This window comes from Sorex araneus, chromosome 5 (assembly GCF_027595985.1).
Source record: "Sorex araneus isolate mSorAra2 chromosome 5, mSorAra2.pri, whole genome shotgun sequence".
NCBI lineage: Eukaryota > Metazoa > Chordata > Mammalia > Eulipotyphla > Soricidae > Sorex > Sorex araneus.
Window position 1 is genome coordinate 124,621,528 of NC_073306.1, and position 22,648 is coordinate 124,644,175.

The 22,648-nt window shown below is 46.5% G+C and overlaps 1 protein-coding gene across 6 annotated transcripts in view; it reads right to left on the reverse strand.

The window, feature by feature from the left end:
- The window catches only part of CHD6 (chromodomain helicase DNA binding protein 6), a 198,788-nt gene that overhangs the window by 104,089 nt on the left and 72,051 nt on the right, over nucleotides 1-22,648 (reverse strand). For all 6 annotated transcript variants that reach the window (XM_004612489.2, XM_055140902.1, XM_055140897.1 and 3 more), the window contains 2 exons: nucleotides 14,914-15,061; nucleotides 12,412-12,561 (listed from right to left, as the gene is read on the reverse strand). In XM_004612489.2, the coding sequence (XP_004612546.2) occupies nucleotides 12,412-12,561; nucleotides 14,914-15,061 (298 nt within the window). The remainder of the gene's footprint in view (nucleotides 1-12,411; nucleotides 12,562-14,913; nucleotides 15,062-22,648) is intronic.

Below are 22,648 nucleotides of genomic sequence, written 5' to 3' on the forward strand. Positions count from 1 at the left end.
AGCAACTGAGGACAGAGGGTAGAAAAGTATGGAAATCAACAGGCACTGACAAGCTCCCGAGGGTTACCAATCTGACTTTTCCTTCGACACATGGTGCTGTGCTGGGTGCCATACTGAGGATAATCCGAAATGGTGAGGTTTCTTCTCGATGCACAACACAAAGACCAGTGAACTGTACCGACCAGACAATGAAGGAAGGGACAGGAGTAGATACTGGGCTTTGTTTTTCTGCATGTTTCTTCTGCTTGATTCTTTTTTTCTTTTTTTTATTTTGCTTTTCAGGTCACACCTGGCGATGCACAGGGGTCACTCCTGGCTCTGCACTCAGGAATTACCCTTGGCGGTGCTCAGGGGACCATATGGGATGCTGGGAATTGAACGCAGGTCGGCCACGTACAAGGCAAACGCCCTACCCGCCCGCTGTGCTATCGCTCCAGCCCCTTCTGCTTGATTCTTAAGCACAAAGAGAGAAGGAGTTTGTAGAACTGCTGTCATCTCTCACAATAATGGAAACCTGAGGGCAGGGCTCTTGTTTCACTCACTGATGCTACAGGCCTAGGAAAGGTGCCCCCGGAGTCTAGAGGATGGACTAGAGGGAGGCCCCCGGTCCAACACCTGGTGCTTCCCATGAGCACCAAGCATGATCCCTATTATGTGGGAAATCCTAGCACCACCGAGAGGGAGGCGGAAGCAAGCGCCCCAACCGAAGGTTAAGATCCCCAGAGGGTATCACCCTCCGCCACCTGTGACTCCCACTCACTGCAGTGATAGCGACAGCAAAGGAACAGAGTATGATGTGGGGCTCTGAAAACCTCTTCAGCAACAATGCTGGAACCGTTAGCTACGTGTGAACAAAACATCAAAAACAAAGCCTTCCCTCTCTATTTCACACCATGCACAAAAGTTACATCAAGGTGGATTAAAGTAGTGAGATAATACAGCCAGTAGGGCACTTGCCTTGCACACAGCTGACCCAGGATCAATCCCCGCGACCTATATGATCCCCACAAGCACCACCAGGAGGGACTCCTGAGTGCAGAGCCAGGAGTAACCCCTGAGCAGCACCAGGTGTGGACTTCCAATATTTTTTTAAAATTGCAATCTAAGTTTTGTGGTGGCGCAACTTGTATAACCAAGATACTGAAAACAACCCAAATACCCAAGAACAGATAAGTATCACTGTCACTTTATCACTGTCATCCCATTACTCAACGATTTGCTCGAGTGGGCACCAGTAACGTCTCCATCATGAGACTTGTTGTTACTGTTTTTGGAATATCGAATACGACACAGGTAGCTTGCCAGGCTCTGCCGTGCGAGTGAGATACTTTTGGTAGCTTGCCGGGCTCTCCAAGAGGGGCAGAGAAATCGAACCCAGGTTGGCCTCGTGCAAGGCAAATGCCCTACCACTGTGCTATCACTCCAGCCCACCCAAGAACAAATGAGTAGGTGACAAAACTGTGGTGTACATATGCGCAATGGAATAATCCTCAACTATAGGATTCTGCCTCATAGAATCTGTCACAACAAATTTTGCATAATACCTTATAGTTGGAAGTTGAGAGTACCATGCAGAGTGAAGTCAGACAGAGAAGGACAAACAGAAATGATCTCTTGTATGTGGAATTCGAGAAACACAGTAAGGGAATAACATTTGGCCAACGGTAATACACCCTACAAGTCTGCCTGTGAACCTAAGTGGGATGGGAACCTGATACCCTAGTGGTAGATGCAGTGTTGGAGCCCTGAATGCTCAGATCCTAAAATTAAGAGCGCTGCAAATCAGTGTCTTGATAGAAATAGGAAAAAATAAATTTGAGTCATTACAGAGAACGTGTGGGCTGGAGCAATAGCACAGCGGTTGGGCATTCGCCTTTCACTCGGCCAATCCGAGTTCGATTCCTTCGCCCCTCTCGGAGAGCCCAGCAAGCTACCGAGAGTATTGAGCCCGCACGGCAGAGCCTGGCAAGCTACCCGTGTATATTGGATATGCCAAAAACAGTAACAATAAGTCTCTCAATGAGAGACGTTACTGGTGCCCGCTCGAACAAATTGATGAGCAACGGGATGACAGTGATGACAGTAACAGAGAACGTGTGCAGAATAATTACTTAAATAATAACAACTGAGTCCACTTCTGACATATCCTTCTGTCCATGTGACTAACCTCTTCATAAAGTTCCTCCTCAATTCACTTGCCCACTCTCTAAAACTGGATTTTTTTTTATTAGCAAGCGTTCTTTACATATTTCTGTGTAAGAATCCTTTGTTACATATATAAATTACAAACATTTCTACCAATGTATGTTTGGCTTGGCTTTCAATCTGTAAATGTGCCTTTTGATGAACAGAACAGCTATATAACAATCAATCTGTTATGTATTTATAACCTACTAAAAGAAGCTTGGTTGCCTCCAAGGTTATTCAGCATGCCTCATATGTAATTTTAAATAATACCATCTTTTGTTTTTTCAGTCTTTAAAATCCACTGTAAGTATACTCTATGCTTGCAGTACATCTCAATTCAAACTAGCACCATATCACATGCTAACAGCTACACCAAGCTAGTAGAAGTCATACTGAGTGAGCAGTGAAGTTTTCTTCTGCCCCAGTAGTCTATTTGTTCATATGGCCACATTACTTGTCTTCCATCAATATTTTTTAAAAGATATTCTGCTCTGGACTGGGGTGATAGCACAGCAGGTAGGGTGTTTGCCTTGCATGCAGCCGACCCTGGTTCGATTCCTCCATCCCTCTCGGAGAGCTTGGAAGCTACCAAGAGTATTCTCCCACATGACAGAGCCTGGCAAGCCACTTGTGGCATATTCGATATGCCAAAAACTGTTAACAACAAATCTCACAATGGAGACGTTACTGGTGCCCACTCGAGCAAATCAATGGACAGCAGGACGACAGTGCTACAGTGCTATTCTGCTCTAGAGACTAGAGATTAACATGGTGAGTAAGGCACCTGTCCTGCATGCTGCTGACTCAGGTTCGATCCCCAACACCACATTTGGTCCCATGAGCACCACCAGGAATGATCCCTGAGCACAGTAAGGTATAACCCCAGACTCCCAACAAGGTATAACCCCCAAACTCCCCCAACCAAATAAATACCGTGCTGAGATTTTTATGAGTGGATTATGAATGTCAACAATACTGAACACATTTACTTAAGTTTTATCAATTTCCTTAAGCAATGTAGAGGATCTATCTTTTGAGAGTGGCTATCAGAGTCTCTAATACTTTGATGTTATTATAAATGGCATTTTCAAGTTTCCTTTCTTGATTTCATGTTTCCAGTTTATTGAAAAATTAATTTTTTGGGTAGACTGTCTTGTATCCAATAAGTTAGTGAAATTTATTAATTCCAATGGTTTACAGAGTCTATTGGATTTTCTCTATCCATTGTGATTTCACCTGCAAATAATGAATCCTCTCTCTTTCTTCTCATTTTTATAAAATGTTCCCCCTTATTGTAGTAGTCAGTGTAATCTTGAATATAAATTGTGGAATCGTTTCCTTTCTCACAAATGGTAGAGAAAAGCATTCAATATTATACCACTTAATATATTAGCTGTCAGTTGTTATCTAGTAACTTTTAAGATGTTCTTTCAGCCTCTGATTTTCTGTAACTTAAGTCTCAGTGTGGTTTTCCTTTTCACGTTTTACCAGATTGTGAGTTAGCTGACTTTGAATCTATTGTTTGAACTCTACCAGTTTGTGGGAATTCATAGCATTTAAATGTATACCCAAACACTTCTCTATTCAATTTCTCCTCATGGTTAAGCAGACAGATATTAGTGCTTCTAATTATTTCTCAATTATCTCTCCTGCTTTGATGCTTTGATCTGTTGTAGCCCATTCTTTTTTCCTCTGTGCTTAATTTGGAATTTTACTATTGCTCTATTGTCAAGATATCTTATCTGCTACATCAATCTATTAAACTCAGCCAAAATGGTCTAAATTTTTTATTCTTTTTGGGTCACACCCGGCGATACACAGGGGTCACTCCTGGCTCTGCACTCAGGAATTACCCCTGGCGGTGCTCAGGGGAGCATATGGAATGCTGGGAATTGAACCCGGGTCGGCCACGTGCAAGGCAAACACCCTACCCACTGTGCTATCGCTCCAGCCCCCAAAAGGGCCTAAATTTTAAAAATTAAAATACTCCATTCTAGGGGCTAGGTACAAAAGGAAGTAGGACGCTTGTCTTGCACACGGCCCACCAGGGTTCAATCCCTGACATCCCAGTGGTCCTCCAAGCATTGCCAATAGTGATCTCTGAGTGCACAGCCAGGAGTAACCCCTGAGCATCACTGGGTGTGACCCCTAAACAAAAACAAAATAAAAATAAAATTCTCAGTTCAAGACATACTTTGATTACTTTTATATTAAATTCTGTTAGAATTCTTACTTTAAAACTCATTTGGTCCACCTTTTCCTCTATATTTTAAATCAAGTTTATCAGTTCTCTTGGGTTGGGGGAAAGCATCCAAGTGGTACTCGGGGAGCTCCCAGCAATTCACAGCCAATCAGGATGCTGCTGCTGAAAGGGACCAAGGATGTAGTGCTGCTCACGACCTGTGATGCTGAGGAACGGAGAAGGTTCGGGGCCATATGCAGTGATGCTGGAAGGACCACATGGGGCCAGTCATATGCCTTAAACTTCGCACTACCTCCTTGGACCCTATGATGAATTACTTTATTATTTTATTAATTTTGTTCATTAGCTCCAGGTGGCGCGCCTGATGATGTTCAGGGCTACTCCTGGCCTGGTGCTCGAGGAACTATGCAGTATACCAGGGATCCAACCCCGGCCTCCGTCATGCCTGCATGTGAAGCATGTGCTCCTCAGAGTGAGCGAGCCCTCCAGCTTACACGGGGAAAGTCTATTCCTAACTCCCCCTGGCTGCATCGTCTGGAGCCTGTTTCTACTATTTGCCTATTCTCTCTCTTTTTGTTTAGCTTCTTCAAAGGTCTAAATCTTTTTATTCTCTGTTGGATACTATGGTTAGAAGAGTTATAGTAGTTCTAAATAATATCATCACAAGAGCTTTCTCTTTTCCCCTGAAGAAATGAAAAGAGGGGGGTGGTCCTCTGGGCCAAGCAGAATAGGAACTGAACGTCCTAATAAGACTCGGTCCGTCTCCTACTCTAAGTCCCCTAGAGAGGAATGTCCAAGTCAAGAGGACAAATTCACTCTCATTTGCAGCGAGTTAGAACCCTCCCTCAGGAAGCGTTGTGTGTGTGGGACTTTGGTCTCCTGTATCATAGCACTGTGTGAGTCGCATCCTCTTCTGGCTAAGAATCGGGCTTCTTACCCTGAAATCTACATATGCAGCTCAGAGAAACTCTGGCTGCCCGATAGATTCATGTATCTAATTCTCAACACTTTCACTTGCATTCCTCTTTCTCTGAGATACTCGCATTTCTCTTTCTCTGAGGTACTTGGTACAGAAAATGGCCAAGCTCTAAACTCCTGACCTCCCAATTGGCCTTCCACCCTCTCCCTGCTGCCCCTGACTCCCCTCCCTGAGCACTGTGCTAAAGGGATTACGGCGTTCTGAGTCAGCTCTTCTCAAAGTGGGCATTAGTTACCATACGCCCTGGGTGCAACTGGGGTGGGGGGGCGCTGTTTGTTTGCTTAAAGAAGGTATATTTGCAGCGGGAGACTGAGTAATTATTATTTTTTTTCTGAAAAGGGAGCAGTAGGTCAAAACAAGTTTGGGAGCCTCTGTTCTAGGAACTCAATTACTCTCCTCTCTCCACAGTGCAGTTCCAATTAGCCAAGAAGTCTTGTTAGCTCCACCTTCAATAGGTGCCTAGAACCCAGCTCCTTCTCATCCATCCACTGCCTCTACCACCATGGCCCTATTTCCTTTTATTTTCTACCAGTGCCACAGCTTTTGGGTCACACCCGGTGATGCTCAGGATTACTCCTGGCTCTGCACTCAGGAATTACTCCTGGTGGTGCTCGGAGGGACCATATGGGATGACGGGGATCAAATCCGGGCTGGTCGCATGCAGGGCAAACGCCCTGCCTGCTATGCTATCGCTCTGGCCCCAGCCCACCTTCCTTTCTCACCCAGATTATAACCAGCTACCTTTCTTCACTTGTCTCCTAGCTCTCACTATTGCCCCACTATGCAGAACACTAACAACAGTCCCTTTTATTCTAGTATTTGGTGCTTAAAATGTGTACAGGTTCCTCTTCTCATTCGGAACCAAAGAAGGCTCAAAAGTCTACAACAATTACCCGAGAATACGCTACAACATCCTTTCGCACCGCCACCTTCGGATCGCCTCTCTTGCTCACATGCAGCGGGCATGCTTCTCCCTCAGGGACCGTGAACAGCGCAGCCTGTCCCTTGGTCTAGAGAGCTCCTCCTCCCTCCATCACTCCGTCCAGTGATTAGCTTCAATGTTATCTTTTTATTGAGGCCAACTGACTGTCCCAAATAAAATTACGACTCTCACTCCTTAATTCCACACCACTCTTACTCTGATGCTTTTTTCCATAGCACTTACAGCTATTAAACATCACATCGTTTTCTTGATTTATCACTAGTTTCCTCCTAATTTTTTTTTTTGTCCTTTGACAGTTTCTGTGGTGTTTTTTTTGTTTATTTTGTTTTTGTTTTTTTGATGGGGAGCAGTTGATGGGCAAGGGCTACTCCTGGAGGCACTCGGGGCTTATTCCTGGCTCTGTGCTCAGGCATCAGTCCTGGAGGCCCTGAGAGTACCATATGCAGGGATGAGACAAAATGAGGTCAGCAGATACAGGCAAGTCTCTCTCGCTCCTTCTGCTGAGCTTCCTGGCCTCTCACAGGGAGACCAGATGAGTAAGTGCTCGAGTCTCCACCAATCAGGGCAGGATTTTGTCTCTGTTTTCTCTTCTGCTTTCCAGTATCCAGAACAGCCACTGGAATATCAGGTGCTTAATAAATCTTCTTGAATAATATTAAGCTGTTTTTTTAGACTGGAGCAACAGCACAGCTGGTAGGGCGTTTGCCTTGCACGCGGCCGACCCAAGTTCAATTCCTCTGTCCCTCTCAGAGAGCCTGGCAAGCTACCGAGAGCATTCCGCCCGCATGGCAGAACCTGGCAAGCTACCCATGGTGTATTCAATATGCCAAAAACAGTAACAACAAGTCTTACAATTGAGACATTACTGGTGCCCATTCGAGCAAATCGATGAACAATGGGACGACAGTGCTACAATGCTAAGCTGTTTTTGCAATACAACATGCATGTATTGGTACAAAATAAGCACTATTGGTAGACAAAGCCAGTGCATTTGGGAAAATGAGGGGAGGCTTTGGAAATGAAGTCACGTCTGAATTAGATCTCTGTTCACCCATATTAAGACTTCTTTATTGCTGACTACTATTCCTAACTACTCCCAAGTCTCTATAAAAGAGATCAGCAAGCATTTACATGTACACACATGCTGAAAAGTTCTCATGACCAGACTGCTTCAAATAGGCTCTTACTTTCACCAACCACCAGGGATAGAAAATGCTTCTCATAATGGGATGTTGATCAGTTTTCAGGGAATTTAACTGAATCAAATCCAAGGTAATGCTAACTCATGGATGAAAAAGAATATAGTAAAGGATGGAGGAATTAAAATAGGCTTTACTCTACTCTAAAACAGTCTCAAATACAAATTAAGAAATTTGGGGTCAGAGCAATGAATAGTACAGTGGGTAGGGCATGAGTCTTGCATGAGGCTGACCCAAGTTCAATCCCTGACATCCCATATGGTCTCCCGAGCACTGCCAGAATTAATTCCTGAGTGTAGAGCCAGAAGTAACCCTTTTTTTGTTTGGTGGGTGTGGCGCCAAACAAAACAAAAAACTAAGGAATTTGAAATAAAATTTGATTTTGAGAAGTGAACAATAATATAAACAAACAAAAAATCAGTGCCAGAGCAATAGTACAATGGTCAGAGTGCTTGCCTTGGCATGTGGCTGACCTGTTTTCAATCTCAACACCACATATGGTTTTCCAAGCACTGCCAGGAGTAATCTCTGAGCACAGAGTCAGGAATAAACCCTAAATACTGCCAAGGATCACCCAAACACAAAACAAACAAAAATCAGTGGCTGTCATCAAAATAATAAGAACAGGTTTAGTCCACCCTAATAAAAAGATAGGGTGGGGGGGCTGGAGGACAGCGCAGCGGGTAGGGCGTTTGCCTTGCACGCAGCCGACCCGAGTTCGAATCCCAGCATCCCATATGGTCCCCTGAGCACCGCCAGGAGTAATTTCTGAGTGCAGAGCCAGGAGCAACTCCTGTGCATGGCCGGGTGTGACCCAAAAAGCAAAAAAAAGATAGGGTAGGAGTAGCATTTTCCTAAACAAAAATTGTGCATAAGTATGATCATGTGTGTATAAACACTCACTGTATACAGATACACACAGACATAAATGAAACTGCCTGCCAAACACACTTCCATAACAACCATCTGTTCCCAACTACTTGTATTTTCTCATATTATCCTGCAAAGTAGACCATTTTACTTTTTTTTTCTTCTTCCTCTTGGGTCACACCCAGCAATGCTCAGGGATCACTCTTGGCGGTGCTTGGGGAACTATATGGGATGCTGGGAATCGAACTCAGGTTGGCCACATGCAAGGCAAATGCCCTACTGCTGTGCTATCGCTCCCAGTCCCCAAAACAGACCATTTTTAATTCATTCACTTTCATGTCAAAGACATGAAATTTTCTCAGGAAATTTTTTCAGATCGATCCATCCCAACCTCAACTAATCATTTTGTTCTGTTTTGAAGCTAACCACAAGAGAGGTTCTAGCCACAAACAAATTCCTTCAATAATTATTTTAAACATGATTATTATATCTGTTTTGGTGATCTGTAATCAGTGGTCTTTACTACTGATTACGACAGTAGCTGTTGCAGGGGACCATGACTTGTGCCCCATATACTACATCTAACCATGAATGTGTGCTGTGACCCAAGCTAGTCCGTGCTGAATAAGCCCGTCTGAAGCCAGACTGCAATACAGGCTGGGACAGGGATCAACAAGCACAGAACAGGGCTGGATGTGATGGTTAAGACTTAGCACGGAGGGGCCAGAGAGATTGCATACTGGGTAGAGCACTTGCCTTGCACACAGCTCACCTGGGTTCAATTCTCAACACCCCACATGGTCCCCCAAGTCCTGCCAGGACTGATCCCTGAGCACTGGCAGGGCAGGTGCAGCCAAAGAGGGATGGAGGTAGATGACACAGAAAAGGAGAGAGGACAGAAGTGGTAGCTGGGCCTTTGTGGTACCAGCCACGTCCCTTTCTGGGCCCAAGCTGAACCATTAGAAAAACCTGGGGCCAACTGGAGAATGCTCCGGACCCCAGACCGGGCCAGCAACACCGGGGAGCCAGACGGAGGAGGTACAGCCCGTACGCCTTTTCCAGACGGAGCCCCAGTGACACTGAGCAGCAACTAACATGGCTCCGGGACGTGGGACTGGGACAACACAGCCGCGCGACCTTTTCTGAAAATGATAGCATACAATCTATTGATGCCATCCAGCATGTCTGACTGTTGGAGGAAAACTTCCAAATAATCATAGTGAGATTCCTGTTGAAAATTGAATGTAATCAAGTAAGGAAAGAATAAAGTGAAAAATGTCTGCCACACAGGCAGAAGGGAAGTGGGGGAGGGGGTAATCAGGAGTTTGGTGGTGGATCAAATATGAAAACTTTGTAACTGTATTTCACAGTGATTCAATAAAAAAATAATTAAAAAAAAAGAAAAAGAAAAAGCTGGGGCCAAGGACAGAAAGAAAAACCTCCTCCTCTTCCGTAAATTTTCTACGCCAAAAGATGCCTTGGGGACTAAATCCCAGATGAAATGAGCGGCTCTCAAGCCCTGCTTTGGCTTAGGAAGTTTCTGCTCACCCCTCCCCAGGATGCTCAGCACGAGACACAGGGACAGTGCAGCTGGCTTCGTTCCGCAGCCACGAGGGCTCTCGGGAGCACTGGTCCCTCACAGGCTGCCCGGCTGACCCTGCAGGCCAGGCCTGCCCAGCTCCGTAGCCCCAGGGCCACGGGCTGCTTCTCCAAATCCTCATCACCAAAACCACATGAACAACCTTCTTTTTATTTTTTGCTTCGATTTAGTAGCAATTTTTGTGGTAAAATAAATGCAGATTCAGATGCTCTCTTATGTTTCATAATAGATAAACCCTCTCTATTGTACCCTTACGGTGACAAAAAGAGCTTTGTTAAAATAGCATATAAAATGTCTTAAGTTATTTGTGTCAGATCTACTAAAACTGCCCTTCAGGTGCGAGGGGAGAAGTCATAACAACAGATGAAATACGGTTAATGACTGGGGCTATGCGGCCACTACGAGAAGATAGAATTCCTCAGCACCTTTTAACCATCAAACCAACCATCACATCTCCCAGGCAGGAAAACCAATTTCAAAGCAACAGAATCCTATCACCTCACGGCATCGTCTCAAGGGCTGTTCTTCACTGTTGGTGTGGGAAGAACGGTGGTGTCAGTCCAGCGAATCCCTATTCATTAGCACTCACTGCTTAGATAACCTTTTGCAAATGACATGAAACCAACCCTTATGTGGAATCCAGTCACTGCTCCACTGCTGCGCTGTAATTCTACGAGCGGGATAGAACTCGGGGAACCGCCTGAGTCTGTTTCTCAAGGACATGCAGCATGAAAAATACTGGAAGTCACATGAAGATTCTTTTTTTTTCGGGGGGGTCACACCCAGCAATGCTCAGGGGTTAATCCTGGCTTTGCACTCAGGAATTACTCCTGGCGGTGCTTGGGGGACCATATGGGATGCCGGGGATCGAACCCGGGTCGGCCGCGTGCAAGGCAAACGCCCTACCCGCTGTGCTATTGCTCCGGCCCCAGTCACACGAAGATTCTTTAAGAGGAGGTCTAAAGAGATGAAGCCTTCCTGGCTTCCACGAGCCACCTGGGTGCCCGGCAGCAACAACAGGCACCTATGAGTGTTGCTGTGACAAGGGCAGAGTGCGAGTCCTGCCATGTCAGCACCGATGACTGTGACAACAGAAGCCTGTGTCCCGGAGGTGCTGTTGGAAAGACGCTCTCCAGCACACGTAGCCTGCTCTTCCTCTGCTTCTGAGTTTCCTGCATGAGCTCCTTGGAAGAGCCTTCCTGCTTCACACATGGCACCCCGCTGCCTTTCTAGCTGGGCATCAGAGCCCTTTGCCATGACAGAGCTGCCAAGTGGAAGCCCAGACCATTAAGAACCGCCACCATGCTTCTCTGCTTGAACCCAGCAATGCCTGCTACCGCTCACGCCTCTGCAGTCAAGACACCAGTACCTGAGCCAGGAGCCCAGGTCCTGCATCACATCCTACAGCTCCGGACGCACCTCCCCTTATCACAATTATTAGCGCAGTTGTGCAGGTCTAACTAGTTCCCGGGACAAAGGGGCCATGGTGATACTCGGATGTGTATATCCCAGCACCTGGCCTTCGAGCATCGGGCTCTCAACACACGTTTATGAATGCAAGTTCCAACTATAATTTCCAGTTCTCATGATGGCGTACACTGAACAATCATTTACTATGTACCAGATTTTTATATTCTCATCAGAGAGACAAAAAAACAAAAATGAAATCAGTACACAATTACTAGTTGTAGTTGTTCTCTGTTCCTAAACGAAGAACCATCCATTAGGATGAGGTGAGGTGCAAGGGTCTACTTTAAGTAAGAATCAGGGAAGAAAGAGCAAGAGAGAGAGAGAGGGAGGGAGGGAGGGAGGAAGAGGGGGAGGGAGGGAGAGAGTGAAAGCCAGAGAGAGAGAGAGAGAGAGAGAGAATATGCAAAGCACTGATTATACCAAGTGGCCAACTACTCTATCCTGGTACTGCATTATGGTCCCCTGAGCATCTCCAGGAGCATTGTCAGGGGTGCCCCAACTTTCCACCCCACTCCCACCAAAAAAGAAAGAATTTGGACTTAGATGGTGGTGAAGGTACAATGATTGAGCAAAGCCATAAATGTTCACACTCCTGTAACCGCATTACCTAGGAACTATGTAGCACCTATAAACTATAATAAAAATAAACAGAGTCAGGAGAGACCATCTGAGGAGATGCCATTTCATCTGAGACTCTGGACATCGAGTGGCACATAAAGCAGGGAGAGCATTCCAGGGGGCAGGGGTAGCAGGTGAGAAGGAACTGCAAGTCTTCTGGCTGGAGTAATGAGAAATGGAGAGACGCCTCTTGTCTGAAAAACTAAGTGGGTGGATGGGACAGTGTGGTGACAAAGAGGGGCTAAAGCAGGCCTCAATTTTACTCTAAGTGCGGCAGCAGGGACCGATGGGGCTGTCTCCCCCGAGGCCAGCTCCCCCAACCCCCCGATCTAGAGCCCGTACCTCCGCCTGCCAGGCCAGTGTGGAAGCTGAGAGGGCCGATGTCCGGCCGGCCCCAAGAACAGCGATTGTTTCCCCATCGTCATCCACCACCTTGAAGTCCAGGTCCTCATTGTATTTTCTGCGCTTCACCTGCCGTCCAGAGCGTCTTTTCTGCAGGGCAGACACAGCCGTCAGAGAGAACTGCCCCAGAGTACTCTCCTGGAAACCCACTCGCGCGAAGGAGAACTGCTTCACCCAAGGAGGCCCCCTGCACAGAGGAAACACGGAGCTCGCTCCAAGGGCCATCTGGGTCAGAGAGATACTATGGGGGTTAGGCACCTGCTGTGCGCGCAGCCGACCCAGTTCAATCCCCCGGAACCGCATATGGTCCTCAAAGCATCACCAGGCCGGATGCCTGAGAACTGGGCAGGAGTAAGCCCCTGGGGTATGGCCTCAGAACAAAAACAAAAACAAAAACAAAGAAACAAAAAAAAAAACAAAGGGAACATTGGAGGGAGAGGAGCCAAAAGGTTGGGACCCCCTGAGAAGGGATTATCTCAGCTCCAGGGAAACGCAGATTGACACATCAAGGGCTTTCTGTTTTCTGACATCAGTTTCTGCCCCGGCAAGACAAGGCTGAAAAGCAAACCCCATCGTTTCTTGAGGAACCTTCCAGCAGCTGGAAGCTCTGCTTTTAGGACAATAAAAACACTGAAAAACAGGCTGATTTTTCTCCCCTTCTCATTTATCACATTTATCATGGATCATAAAACATCAAATAACAATGTCATTAGGACTCAGCTTAAGAATGTCACAACCCCCTCTGCCCCCCTTACATGCAGGAGGATAAAATAAGATTTGTGAGTCACCATCTAAAGCAGCAAGTCCCAAAGGGAGCGATGCGGTCCCCTACAGTGCTGGAGTGGGGTGGGAGCAGTCTCCGGGACAACTGGGGGCACTTTCTGCTCATTCATCTAAAGAAGGTAACTTCCAGGGGCTTACTGACTCATTCTCCCCCTCCCCCGCCGTGAAAAGGTGGCAACAGGCCAAGAAAAGTTTGGAAACTTCTGAGATTATAGATTCTCTTATAGTTAAGTAGCTTGTGAACTACACAGGCTGCGGCACGTAACCTAGTGAGCCAGTATTCTGTAATACAGCAGCTTGCGGGTTTCCCTCAACCAGGAAACGAGAGGGCTCTTCTCCACAGACACAGCCTAGCCCAGCAGGCTGCAGCCTGTTCACCCACCAGCTAGCTTGCACTCCAGCACCGACGCCTTATGAAACAAACAAGCCAAGTCTGACCTCCTTTTCACCTAACTGCTATCTTCTGGGTCTCTCTACTCCCCACCCCCACTCACTTCTTCACAATGTCACCTCTGGGACAATCTCACATCTGGGATTCTACATAGCACCCCACCCCCACCCAGCCAGCTGTCACCCTGTGCTGCCACAACCCGAGCACTTCTACAATCCCCCAACACCGCGGAGCAGCCCTGTGAACTGCCACTAACCGCATGTACCTACTCTGTGCCAGTCGGCATACCGAACAGGCACGAGTCCCGGTTGATAAACTGTGAGGAAAGAAGGGGAGCCCCCGCTCTGACACCCAGGGGCCGCCATTTCTCACCCTGGGCTGACACCTTCCTATAACGCCGATCCCCTAGAATTCCGAAGGGCTCCGATGACACTTGGAGGTGCAGGAAGTTGATCCTATTCTAAATGGTACCTGGCAAAGGTACCACCTGGGCAAGCTGGGGTCTAAGAACTCGTGGCCGAGAGCTTTTGCCTCCACTCAACAGGAGGAATTTCCTACGGAGGGCATGGGCACATTTGGGCAAAATTTGGGAAATCTCACTGAGGAGGGTGACACTTCATTTCCAGCGTTGGCAAACTTTCTTTACAATTGTGGCATGATGAACCCAGAAGCTGGCTTACCCAGCAAAGGGGACAATCGGCCCTCTCCGCCTCTCCCAGTTGGGTGCACCACTCCAGGCTGCCCACTCGCCCTCGCTCCAGCCCACCATCACACTGCTTTCCATGAGGGACACCACCACTAAAAAGCTGGGAGACGGGGCTGGAGCGGTAGCACAGCAGGGAGGGCGTTTGCCTTGCACGCAGCCAACCCGGGCTCGATCCCCGGCATCCCATATGGTCCCCTGAGCACCACCAGGAGTCATTCCTGAGTGCAGAGCCAGGAGTAACCCTTGCGCATCACCGGGTGTGACCCAAAAAAGCCAAAAATAAGAGAAGAATATATAGTTACAAAGGGGGTGATTAAAGCATTGAAAAAGCAATAATAATAATAATAATAATAATAAAAAGCTGGGTGATTATGAGGGTAAGAATGAGAGAGGCAATGGCTGTGGATCTATCGAGGCTCACCCACCAGAAGAGCAAAGGCCCAGCCCGGGTCTGTTCACAAGAGACGCAGGCTAGTGACAGGAATCAAGGAACACAGGGTCCGCCTCAGCACACTCCCACCCGCAACCGCGGTCTCCACCGCAGCTCCCGGTCACGCGGTACCTGGCTATCTGCAGACTCGGTGGATTCCTCAGCACTCCGCAGGGATGGGGTGGGCAGGCCCTGATCCAGCTCTAAGCTCTCCACGGTGCTTTCACTTTTCCTTTTGCCTTTCTTCTTTTTCTCCACCGGGGTTGGTCCTTGCTCCTTGCTACAAGAAGAAATTCAGAATGAAAACTGTTGGGCAGTTTTTAAGACTAAGATTTCTCATGTGATCAAAGTTACACTATCACAATCAAGAATTCTTGGGCCAGGGTAGATTTTAAGGGAGCATCCATCTGCATGAGTTTCATCCCAGAAAAGTACAGAAACATCTATGTGGTAAAGGTAGAATCCCCCATCACATTATTCTTCACTATGCCTATGATGAACACAGTAAAATAAAACAAGGGTTTTTTTTTTTTTAAATTTCTCAGAACTTCACTTTTATTCAATACAGATTCTTTCTAGGAAGATCAATTGCAGATACTAAAAATCAAATTTCAGTACTCCTTTAAGTTATAAAGGAAGAGACCTTTCCTTTATCTGTTATCACTTACTGAGATGCTCTGTGTGTAGGACTCAGAGTAAATGAAGAGCTCAAACACAGACATGCAGGCAGCCCCTGACAATGAAGATCTGAACATTATGACAAGCCTACAAATGAGCTAAGCCAAGAAACGGGCAGCTACTGAGATAGAAAATGTCCTCTGAAAAGTCTTTCTTGAGCTTCCTTGCTGACAAAACCTTGTATCTACTCCCAAATGCACTTCAACTGTGTTTATTTTAAGGCAATCAAACTCTGGTCCTTCACCAATTGGTCAGGAACTGCAAGATCAGGTTCAGAATGATAGCACTGAAATACAGCCCTCTGGTTTTCCCAGGAGTATTTGTTGAAGGGACGGTTCCTTTACACCTCCCTGATCTCTCCTACCAGAATCTTAAGATACTATAGAATATTAGCTGCTCAAGGAAGTTCTGTCTTCCTTGTCATGAGCAGTTTATGCCTTAAACAATCAGCATTCAATACATCTTTACTGGCTGGCTGGATGCATCAATGAATGCTAAAAGTTGTTTGTCATCGGCAAGATTTGGGAAAGTGAGCAAAGATATACAAAGTGTTGACAAAGACGAGAACAAAAACAAAATAAGAAGTATTGTTAGGAACAACAACAATAATAAGCAGTAGTATTAACATTAATAACACTAATAAATGTTAACATTAAGAAATGTTTTCCGGGACCAGAGATGTTACAGAGAGATGTTAAGACATTTGCCTTGCACGCAGCCAACATCAGTCTAATCCCTTGCCCCACTTGGTCCCCCCAACACCCTCCCAGCTTCTAAGCAAAAGTCAGAAGTAAGCCCTGAGCAATGCTGGGTGTGACCCCTAAACCAAATAAATAAATAAATAAATAAATTTATCGTCCTCATTTTTACCGAGAGCCTCAATTTTCAGGCTAGTTAAAGGTCTAGAAAATGTTTGAACTCCAGCTTGCTCCTAGCCACCACAGCACTCTGGGGAAAGGGAGAGAGCTAAGGGCACAGGGGGTGAAAGTCTTGTCTGTCCAGTGTCCAGTGATCGCAGGAGGCTGCAGAGCTGAGACGTCATCCTGTGTGGGAAATGTAATCCTGACAAGCCCAGGCGAGAGGGAATCAAGAACTCAGCTAGAAAGCACTGACGAAACCTCAAAGGGGGAAATGACCTGAAAGACCCAACAGAGGTAGAACCAGGGCGTCCCGAGAAGGAAACCCAAGTAACAGAACTGAGGAGGGAAAAGCTGAGGATGTTGGTATCTTTCATGGTGGACGTTACTGGCAGGGGCTGGCCTGGTGTGTAGAGGGGTGACCCAGCAGCGCCATGAACATGGGGCAGGAATGCCAACCAGTGTTGACCGACCCTTGGCCAGCTGTCCCTGCCATCACTTATACTTTTGTTTCGGGGGGCACACCCAGCAATTTTCAGGGATGACTCCTGGAGGTGCTCAGGAGACCACAGGGGATGCCGGGGAGTCAAGCCAGGTCCACCATGTGCAAAGCAAGCACAGTGCTGTTGCCCCAGCCCCACCTGCCTGTAGTTTTAACCTTCACAGGCCCCCAAGCACAGGAACAAAAGCTGAGCCGACCATTAGGATTCCCCACTCCAGAAAACAGGTTGACCAATGCACCAGGAAAAGTTCTTGATAAAAATTATTTGGCGTTCGGGGGAGGATGCACTGGAGGGGACTGGAGCAGTAGTACAGCAGTAGGGAACGTGTCTTGCATGTGGCGACGTGGGATCGATCCCCGGAATATCACATGGTCCCCCAAGCAATGCCAGGAGTAATTTCTGAGTACAGAGCCAGGAGTAAGCCCTGAGCATTGCTAGGTACAGCCCCAAGCCCCCAAATAAGCCAGTTATTTTGGTCCACGTGGATAGCTTAGGGATTGGGCTATACACACAAGGCACATGCAAAACTCCAAGTTTGATCCCAGACACCTCGTGGCCCCCCATCCTCATACTGCCAGGTGTGGCCCCCAAGCACTGCCATAATAAACTGCATTCAGCCTCATGAGCCAAATATCAACTGGCAGCGGCCCTGGACCCCTATGGGCAGTGCTTAAGAACATCTGCCCCCGACCCCCAAGAAACACAGGGAAAAAACTGGTTCACCGTGAGGAAATGAAACTAAAAAGGATCTTGCCACTTAAAGGATTCTACCTTTTGAGACAAGAATGGCACTCTGAGGCACAAAGGGGGGAAAACTCCTGCTCAGAACCAGACTCTTGGGGAGACGCTTTGACAATTTACAACTTTCACAGGACTCTCCAGGTAGAAGTGGTCCAGGTTGAGAACTCTGGGGCCTTCACTGACTGGGGCCGGGCAGATTCCCCTTTCTGCCTGGAGGCACAAGCAGCCACATATGCGGCCACATGACACCTCAAAACGTCATGGTAATTTTATCGTCCACCCCATAGGATGGGAAAGCTACAGAGAAGCAGGCTGCCATACCCGACACCGTCCAATATAGTGGCCCAACTCCACAGCTGTACCTCATCCAACTGCCAAGCCAGCAAACTGCTCTAGGTCTGTGGGTCTCCTACAGCACAGCCGCATAGGTGGCCATGCCACCCCTCAAAGCGTCATAGTAATTTCATTGTCCAACCAGTAGGATCACAGCCAATCTGATGGGAAAGCTGCACAGAAGACCCCCAAGCTTAATGAGCCTAAACAATGACCCAGAAGGCTCACCTAGCACCAGCCAGCACATGGGTCCTCAATGACGTTAGTAATAGTGTGACGTGCAACAATTGTCACAGATTGACAACTTCTGATCTAAGGTTTGGTAATTCCATTTGCCTTTGTGATGTAACAAACAATAATAAATAAATGTTTGTGCCTGTGAGGAGGAAGGCTGGGGTGGTGGGTGGGAAATTGGGGACACTGGCGGAGGGAAGGTCACACTAGTGGTGGGACTGGTGTTGGAACAGTGAAGGCCTGAAACAACTGTATTATGAATAACTTGGCAAATCGTGGTTTTCTAATAAACATTATTTTTTAAAAATTAAAAATAAGAGTTTCACAAAAACATTATCAAATGTTACATTCATTCTCACTGAGGAAGCTGTACAACAAGTTCTAGTTGACAAAGCACTATGGTCTATAACTGTTGTAAATTATAGTTTACAAGGCACTATGGTTTGTGTCTCAACTGCTGTAAATGACCCTCACATCCCAGATTAAGACAAAGGTGTAAAGGCAGCAGAGAGCATCAGAGCACAAGCAACGTTTAGTTCACCTAACTCAGACTCTGCTTCTCAAACTAAGTCAGGTTCCCTGACTCTTAAGGTTTGTGTCTGTTTGGATAAACGTAAAAACTTCAAGTCTTCTTGAATGTTATTTGAAGGCCAATCTCAAAACAATGAACAAAAGAAGTAGCAACAAATCATTCATTCTAAAGACTCAAATGCAGAAAAAATATTCACAAATCCATTCAAAAATCTTGTTGATGGTGTTTGATGTTGATCTCTTATCTGCTCTAATACAATCAGAGAAAAGACTGATTCCAAGGCAAAATAAAAAAGATATGATCCCCAAACAACTGATGTCAGAAAGGAAATATTTGTACGAATGAGGAGGGCATGCTAGAAGACACAGTAGTCAGCAAGAAAAGTTCTTATTGGTTCAAAATAGGGACCTAGAGCACCCAGGTAAATGAGGACAGTAATAAATTATGAGTCACCGATGACAACAGGAATCCCTATTAGTGACAGACGAGCAGAGAGACAGCAAATGAGGGGAAAAAAAGAGATGCCTCTAACTAAATAACCCAAATAATAAAATGTAGACAAAACTCACTTTGTAGATGCAGCAGGGAAAAATTGGGTAAAAGTTCAAAAATCACAGGGGAGGGATGTTGACTCTAAAGAAAATAATATGAAGAGGAGCAAAATATTTGTAGAATTGTAGTACCTATACACAGGATGTTGTCAGGTAGAAACAAATGAAAGCAGTAATTTGGCAATGCTTATATAAGAAAATGGCCTTACTTTTGGGCTAGACACTGAAATGTTTAAGGGTGAAAGCTATGACGTATGAATATAACTTATTTTCAGATGGCTCAGGAAAAAACCCACAAGAATCAACAAATTAATTTGTATGTGTATGTATATATAAATATTATTTTAAAATTAGAATATAAATTATAAAATAAATACATTGCATTAATATAAACTAATTATATGAATTATATATTAGATATGAACTATAACAATATAAATTAATACATATGTATATGGAGAGAGAGAGATTCTACATCTGACATAGACACTGTCCAAAACCTTTTGTTGATATAAGTCTCCTAAATTGCCCCAATTTCTTTCTTGCCTTTTTGTTGAATTCTTTTAGTTTGGGCAAATGTTTTAAATTTGTATTCATTCTTTCTCATTCGCTAACCCTTCCCATTCCGCAATCCATTCTTGGTTGGCAGACAACTATCTTCTTGAACTTAAGGATGTGAAATTGGGGATGTCTTTTCTTTGAATTGAGGACAGTGGTTCTATTCTTTCCTTTTTCCTGATTCTTTGCTGCTTATTTTCCTCCATGGTCTTGTGACCCCTGGTGGGCTACTCCAATTTACAAAGAACTGGTTTGTAGTATTGATGGCAGGAACTCCGTCTCCAAACAGACCCCCTCCACACACACACAGGAAGTCCTGCATGGCCCATGGCTGCACTCTCTCCCCTTTGAAGGCTCACGCAGGGAAGGCAGAGAAGCTGGGGCCCTTCTGTCCCTTCTTGGGATGCCATTCTCCAAGTGAGAGCACCAGACCCTCCCCTCGGGCAAATGACACAATCCCTGTAGTCTGTTTCTATCGTGGAGCTACAGCAGCCAGTGTTCTGGGACTACTCCCGGCTCAGGGGTCCCGCCTGGCACTGCTGGAGGACCCTGTGGTGCAAGAGGTCCAAAACAGCCTCAGGCATGCTAAGCAGGAGCCGGGACCGTTGAACTCCCTCTCCCGCCCTTGAGGTCCTGAGAGTAACTTCCCACCTTTGGCTTAGAACTGACACAACCACTCCGCAGAGGCCCTAGACTCATGCCCTACCCCCCGCCCCACCCCTCCAGCCTGCTCCCCAGCCTGTGAGGGGGAAGCAGTTGCACCTGCGCTGCAAAAACAGCACCTACAGGGGCTGGAGCGATAGCACAGCAGGTAGGGTGTTTGCCTTGCACACAGCAGACCTGGGTTTGATTCCCAGTATCCCATATGGTCCCCCGAGCAACACAACCCCTGTGCATTGCCGGGTGTGACTCCCCCCCCCAAAAAAAAAACAAAAAAAAAGGGGCTGGAGTGATAGCACAGTGGGCAGTACATTTGCCTTGCATGCGGCCGACCTGGGTTCAATTCCCAGCATCCCATATGGCCCCCTGAGCATGGCCAGGGGTGATTCCTGAGTGCAGAGCCAGGAGTAACCCCTGTGCATTGCTGGGTATGACCCAAAAAGCAAAAAAACAAAACAAAACAAAAAACCCAGCACTGACAGACGTGTGCTCGGAGCTGCACTCCCCCTCAACATTTACCGATCGGCAGAATACTACTGGACTTCAGGCCCCGGAAAGCAAGTGATGCCTCATGGCTCTGCACCTACGGATCACTCCTGATGGGACTCGGGGGAGTATGAACCGTGTCAGGGATGCAACCCAGACTGACCGTGGGTAAGGAAAGCGCCCTACCCACTACACTAACTCTCCGGCTCAGCACCTCTCAGTGCTCAAGATATTCTTCCCCTCTGTTCTTCTCGTCACGCCATCAAGATTCAGGAAGGAAGCGGGGAAGAGAAGATGAGCGTGGGCTGCCATCGGAGAGCTGAAAGCCCCCAAAGAACGCCAACTCCAATGCCTCCTCACAGTCCTGGCTGCCAGTCTTTCCTCATCTACTACTTCCTTTCAAACCAGACTCAGCCTTCATCTCTCTCAAGGGTCTCCTAAGGGCCAGACTGAAACACTCTAAACCTTCACCATCTTTTCAAAATTCGGCATGTAGTTAGAGCAGGTTCTTTCATTTGTCGGTATCTTTGCTTGTATTTTTGAGCACTATGCAAAGCTGATTTTGGAACCCTTGCAAGCTTTTCGATATAGACTCATACTTCTCTTTCCTCCACAATGCACTCCGAAGTAACCAGGGCACTAAAAAACATACTCAATAAATAACCTGATTCAGCATTTACTGTATCACTGTTATCCCATTGCTCATGGATTTGCTCGAGCGGGCACCAGTAACGTCTCCATTGTGAGGCTTGTTGTTACTGTTTTTGGCATATCGAATACGCCACAGGTAGGTTGTCAGGCTCTACCGATACTCTTGGTAGCTCACCGGGCTCTCCGAGAGGGGCGGAGGAATCGAATGGGGGTCGGTCATGTGCAAGGCGAACTCGCCCTACCCGCTGCCCTGCTGCGCCATCGCTCCAGCCCGAGCATTCACTAGTAGTTACTAATTCTTTTTTTTTAAATTTCTTACTGTTTAATTTTTTTAATTTATTATTTTTATTAATTAGTGAGTCACCATGAGGGTACAGCAACAGATTTACACATTTCCATACTTGAGTTTCCCTCATACAATGTTCGAGCACCCCTTCCTCCACCAGTGTCCATTCTCCACCACAGTGAACCCAGTATCCCTCCCACCTCCCGATCCCATCCCCCCTGCCTCTGTGGCAGGGCATTCCCTTTTGTTCTCTCTCTCTCTCCTTTTGGGTGTTGTGGTCTGCAATAGGGGTATTGAGTGGCCATCGTGTTCAATCTATAGTAGTTACTAACTCTTAGCAATGCTTCCGCTCTTTTTGGTTTATGGTCCACACGTGTTGCTCAGGGCTTACTCCTGATCACGTTCAGGAATTCCTTCTGGCAGGGCCTGAAGGACTATGTTGGTGCTGGGGATCGAAAGCAGGCTGGCTGCGTTCAAGGCAAACACCTGCCCACGGTACTACTGGTCTGGCCCCAGGAACTGCTTCTTCTTAAGTTGTGTATAAAATAAACCCCAACTTAGAAAGCCCTGGCGGCTACTAAGGGAAGGTATTTTGAGTGCTTTTAGAAGCACAGCAAAGGTAACTGATTCCAAATCTTCGGAGATGGATCTCTGCCGTTACCATTCAGATTTATTCCTTAATATAAAACCTAGTGGCTTCCACGGTCTCTACTGAGAATGCATGCAAGTCTTTATAGCCATCTTTCTTCAATCAATGATCAGAATGTAAAAATAGCTTTCCCAACAGAAAGAAGCCT